A 6,148-nucleotide genomic window follows, 5' to 3' on the forward strand; every position below is an offset into this window, starting at 1 on the left:
AAAGCCATAAAAAATATCTGTCTTAACGGACCTCAGTACTTTTTCGTTTTTTTTTCCCGTTTTCTTTTTATGACACAGGTAATTTGATCAGTTACCTCATGTTAATTTAATTTGTAAAGAGCAAGAAAACAACATGCTTTTTGATATTCTAATTTAAATCCGATTAGGTTAGGGATTGTATTTTATTTGCTCGTCTAGAGACAAAAAGAAAGAAAGAGAGCAGCTTGTGGACAGCTGCTGTGTTAATTGCAGCTCATCAGAATAATATGGTCATATCTGGAGGTGACGCACTAGATTGGAACACTCCCATAATGACACACGAGCATGCGCACTTACACACCAAAAGTTATCTATTAGAAGAAAAAACGTTGAAACGTAGATGTGAATATTTTAATTTACTTGTCTTATTTTCTGTGACTTGAAATGTAATTAGTTTTCATCGAATTTTGGCAAATATATTTCTCTTGTGGATGTATTATTTATTTTGTAACCCAACTAAAAACGGTTTCTAGTTTGAAACAGAATATATATATTATTTTTTGTTTATCTAGGTAACCTAGTATTTTTTTTGCAAAGCATGGTCGCTCGAATATGTCATAAAAATAATTTGCAATATGTGTAGATCTTGGCTTGAGTATAACTAAAAATCAACAAATATTAAGATTGCTGTTGAAGGCACTCTCCAATTTCTTTACCCTTGGGGAAGTTAGCTGGTTTCCAGACACACGGATATGCTGTAGAGAAACGACTTCAATTAACATAATCACTGACCTCATTAGTATTGTGCACTGAACCAAGAAGGAAAGTTTTCTTCCTTTGTAATTAGGAAATGAATAGAGATTTCCTCAAACTGTTCAAGTTGACTTCTATAGCAGGAGTTCATAGCAATATGCAACCACACAGTCTTTATACTGTCGGTTCGAATGGGTTGTTTTGGGTTCATTTTACATGGTCTATATAACATTGGTATCTGATTTATTAATCTGGACAACATTTTTAAATGCCTCTTCGCTAGTGTAGTACCACAATCAAACGGAACCGCTCATTTAATAGGTTTTGCACGTTTTGAAAATGGGCACCTATTTGACCAAAATAGGTCTAATGGATATGATGACTGTGCTTTCTAGTCACACCTGTTGGTCTTCTGAGAGAACAGAGGGAGAAGCTTTGAAGTGTGTTGATGTTTCTTGACCTCTCCCCGCCCCTGACCCCGCCCCGTGACCCCGCCCCATGACCCTGCCGGGTGATGGGGTCAGAGAACAAGTGTAGCCTGGACTAGTAGTGCAACAAGCAACCGGAATGTAGACCGGATTGTTATCCAGTGAGAGCCTGTACGTTTTTCCCAATTTGGAACGGGGACGTTCAGCCAAGCGTTCGAGGGATGTTCCACTATTATGAACAATATTATTTAAAACGTTATCTTCAACTGAACAATAGAAAAACGGTCACCCTGCTTTTATGGGAGTGTTGATAAAAAAACGAGGGATGAGCCTGAAAAAATATAACCACTAACAAATATACAGGAGAGCTATGCCTGTAAGAATTTAATGAAGTTCTGTTGGGTTATAAGTTATATTTTTCATGAATTCCGCGTAGGATTATAATAGTTAAATAATTTCGTAATGAATCTGGTAATCTAGTTACTCGGCTACCTTATTATTTTGAAAATACATTTTGCCACACTGCTTCAATACAACATTCCTATCTGATTGGTGAGCCTTTGCACTGTGACAGCCTAGGACAGAGCTACATTCAGTGGACTATGTTTTTACATTCTGGAGAGTTCAAACCTTGCTATAGTAAACCAGAGAAAGGCATGTCTTTAACAAAGAGATCCTCATAGCTTCAACCTAACAACAGTGATCAGGCCCGGCCCTTGGCATGAGCGGCATAAGTAGCCGCTTAGGGCCTCTGACCCCAGGGAGCCCCGGACTGCTAGTGAGCCCCAGACCAGTAGGAGGGAGGGGCCCCCCAAATCAAATTTAGCTTAGGGCCCCCAAAAGGCTAGGGCCGGCACTGATTGTGATAATTGTCCAGAACCCTGTAACAGAAATACTTTAAATTTGGAAACAGCAGCAAGTAAAATGACTATGTATATCACATTAGTTAGTTCAGGATTAGACAAAATTGTGAAAAGTCTCAGCATAAAGGAAATTTGAGAACAAGCTGGGATACTGGATATGAGAAATCGTGTCTCGTCCTACTTATGGGATTTGTTGTCAAAAGCAGAATGAAATTTCCACTAGACTAGATTGCATAGTTGCAAAATTATGATTCCGCCTATTCCTCTCTTTGGATTGGTGGAAGCAAATGTTTAAAACTTGTCTTGCTAGCACTGTGAATATGTATAGAAGTCTGGAATTTCACGGATAGCCTGGTTATATAATGCACTTTTTCTCAAACTTGCCAGGATGTCAAACCAGCTTATGCTAATAACATAAACCATTACAAAAATGCTATTTGATAACATTTCTAAACTAAAGTCAACACACACTCACACACCACATGTATTTATTTGAAAGTTAATTGAATTAATTTTCCTTTAAACAGACTAGATTGGCTGATAGAATGATCTAGAGCCCCCCAAACCCTGGCTGAACATTCATTGGACTGCCATAATCAATTCAATTTTGCAATGTCATGAGGTTGGTCAAAGTACCCTCCCACATAAATAGTCAGAAGTTCTATACTTTTTCTTTCATTCTAAGAGTGTTTATACAATGAGGACCTTGTGGTATATATGATTCAGGGTGTCACTTAGACCTTATAGTGTGTAAATATCCCCATAAGGATATTGTATTTTTCCTGCTCTGGGCACCCCTGGTCTATACTCTTTTAGTAATGAAGGAACTGCTGATCAGGGACAGGTTAGCCGAATGTGCCTCCATCGTTGCGACCTGCTTCCTGCCAACTAGCAACCCTCATCTTGAAGTAATTCCCTCCCACCCCACTTCTGGGTTTGTTGCGCCGACTCCCTTCAAGTCAGTGGACATTTTACCACCAAATTCCACCAATTTATATTGAAGTCAACTGTGTAGAACCCCCACCCATGTCCTCCAGATGCAATGTATTTGCAATGAATTGAAAAGGGCAAAACTGTTTTCTCCACGGCTGCCTAGTGTTCAATGTTGTTTTATTGGCTTTGGCATCACACTGTCCAGACTTCCCAGATTCATGTGTTATGTTGGGGCTACACTGTGAGACTAGCCCATAAATACATATGGGGCTGTGACTGCCAGAGGCTCAGACACATTATTTTGGAAGAGGAATGACTTTCAATTCAGTGTTTCCTCCCCCCGTCAGTGCAGTCATTTGTTGTGGACAAACAGGGTGAAGCGAGCCTCACTCAGAGTCACATCTTAGACCCCCCCGTCCCGCTCGGATCACCTCTCCTCACGCCTCATGAGGTCGCTTATTTCAATGTCAATAGTGACATACGGTAGCTCTTAAACGTTTAGTTTCTGAATTATAACTGCCTATTGAATGCCTGTTTTGTGAGGTAAAATGTGCAATGTTAAAAGGGACACGTGTAGCTGTAGAAAGTTGAGACATTTACCTTACAGCATATTTTGCCGTACTTAGAAAGGACAGGAAGGAATTATATTAGCCACACAAAGGTTTGTGGCTAACACCCTACACTCCAAAGCCATATGGGTAACTGAGAGTCTTTATATAAAACCATAGCTAAACACACCTTTCCCATGTCACCTTGCCATTTGTTTGGGATTTATGATATAAAACAACATTATCTTGTCTGCTTACATTACTACATTTCAGTGAAATTGTATTCCATTTACCAAGCCATGGAGAGCTGTTTTGATATTGGTGTTTTATTAGCTGTTAGTACGGAGAAACCACATATTGTTTGATTTGAAGACATTTGTAGTAATATGTGGCCATTTGGTTCACACACGGTAAGAATCACTCTGTACAATGGGCGACTTGAAAGGTAATCAACTGAACCTCTATTTTGGCTTCAATGTTGAAAAGATTTCCCTTGTAAATTGGATGGTAGCATAAAGAAAATCTGAAAATAAAAAGCATCCAATTCCAAATGCAAGATACTTAGAAATTGTAAAATTATTAACTGTCACAATCATTGTAAATTATAATGTTGTTTTTCACAACAATGTAAAACACTCAAATGCTTCATGTAGCCAGCTAGCAGCATGTGACACAAATTCCCCATTTGTCTGGTCCAGGTGTTTGCCATTTATCACCTTTGTCTTAATCTCTTAGTTACTAATTGGTTCTAGCACCTGCGTTGGCAAACTGGAAAATGTTTCAGATGCTCGGGAGACTAACTTGTTCCAACCTGGATGTTGACCGCAATTGAAATGCAAGCTTTTAGTAATGCATCTGTTGTATGATTAACTATGTGCTAAAAAGTGTATGTGTCTAGAGCAGTGGCGGTGTGGGGGTGTCCAAACACAAAGGTGTATTTATTTAGTGTTTAATTATTTTAACATAACATTAAAAAATTATTTTAGTTCAGTTTTTATGTTTGACTTAATCACAATGTTTACAAATGGAGAGCTCTTTATCAAGAAATAGGGGAGAAAGTCTGTTGAAACTCCTTGACCAAGATAACAGCCAAAAGTACATTCTCTAACTATTTTTTCATTTGGGTACCTTGGGAGATGGAATATGGTCATCAAGAGCTACAGGGCAGAATTAAACTACTCCCAATCTCTGTCTAGCTTCTAGAATGTTAGTAAGTATACACATGTTCTGTCTAGATTTCTAGAATGTTAGTAAGTATACACATGTTCTGTCTAGATTCTAGAATGGTAGTAAGTAAACACATGTTCTGTCTAGATTCTAGAATGTTAGTAAGTATACACATGTTCTGTCTAGATTTCTAGAATGTTAGTAAGTATACACATGTTCTGTCTAGATTCTAGAATGTTAGTAAGTATACACATGTTCTGTCTAGATTCTAGAATGTTAGTAAGTATACACATGTTCTGTCTAGATTCTAGAATGTTAGTAAGTATACACATGTTCTGTCTAGATTCTAGAATGGTAGTTAGTATACAGATGTTCTGTCTAGATTCTAGAATGTTAGTAAGTATACGCATGTTCTGTCTAGATTGTAGAATGTTAGTAAGTATACACATGTTCTGTCTAGATTCTAGACTGTTAGTAAGTATGCACATGTTCTGTCTAGATTCTAGAGTGTTAGTAAGTATACACATGTTCTGTCTAGATTCTAGAATGTTAGTAAGTATACACATGTTCTGTCTAGATTCTAGAATGTTAGTAAGTATACACATGTTCTGTCTAGATTCTAGAATGTTAGTAAGTATACACATGTTCTGTCTAGATTCTAGACTGTTAGTAAGTATGCACATGTTCTGTCTAGATTCTAGAGTGTTAGTAAGTATACACATGTTCTGTCTAGATTCTAGTGTGTTAGTAAGTATGCACATGTTCTGTCTAGATTCTAGAGTGTTAGTAAGTATACACATGTTCTGTCTAGATTCTAGAGTGTTAGTAAGTATACACATGTTCTGTCTAGATTCTAGAATGTTAGTAAGTATACACATGTTCTGTCTAGATTCTAGAATGTTAGTAAGTATACACATGTTCTGTCTAGATTCTAGAATGTTAGTAAGTATACACATGTTCTGTCTAGATTCTAGAATGTTAGTAAGTATACACATGTTCTGTCTAGATTCTAGAATGTTAGTAAGTATACACATGTTCTGTCTAGATTCTAGAGTGTTAGTAAGTATACACATGTTCTGTCTAGATTCTAGACTGTTAGAAAGTATACACATGTTCTGTCTAGATTCTAGAGTGTTAGTAAGTATACAAGCTGTCTATATTCTAGAATGTTACTTTCTATACAAACTGTCTAGATTCTAGAACGGCCAAAATAATTCCCGCTCTCTGTCTAGATTAGCATGCAATCCAATCTGGGAGTTGAATAAAAAGTACAAAAACGAATAATGCTATATTTCTTGGTCAACACCACCTCCTTAATTATAACATAATCATCCTATTAAAAGTGGCCCAGCTCTTCCTAAACAAACCGTCTCTAAAAAGTATCTTACTTTTTATTAAAGATGATCTACCCTGTCTCAGACCGATCCACACCAATCCCAATCCCAATCCCAATCAAAATGAGGTTAAGGTGACAGCA

At 37.4% G+C, this 6,148-nt stretch overlaps 1 protein-coding gene across 1 annotated transcript; it reads left to right on the forward strand.

The window, feature by feature from the left end:
• Positions 1-2,155: 2,155 nt before the first annotated feature.
• On the forward strand, positions 2,156-5,933 carry LOC117593606. Its single transcript, XM_034289287.1, has one exon. It carries the CDS (start codon positions 4,867-4,869, stop codon positions 5,869-5,871), a length of 1,005 nt encoding a protein of 334 aa, XP_034145178.1. The 5' UTR covers positions 2,156-4,866; the 3' UTR covers positions 5,872-5,933.
• The last annotated feature ends 215 nt before the right edge of the window (positions 5,934-6,148 follow it).

Source organism: Esox lucius, chromosome 21 (assembly GCF_011004845.1).
Source record: "Esox lucius isolate fEsoLuc1 chromosome 21, fEsoLuc1.pri, whole genome shotgun sequence".
In the NCBI taxonomy this organism is placed as follows: domain Eukaryota; kingdom Metazoa; phylum Chordata; class Actinopteri; order Esociformes; family Esocidae; genus Esox; species Esox lucius.

Coding starts and splice junctions, on each gene's coding strand:
- LOC117593606 (XM_034289287.1), top strand. CDS start 4,867: ATGTTAGTAAGTATACACATGTTCTGTCTAGATTCTAGAATGTTAGTA.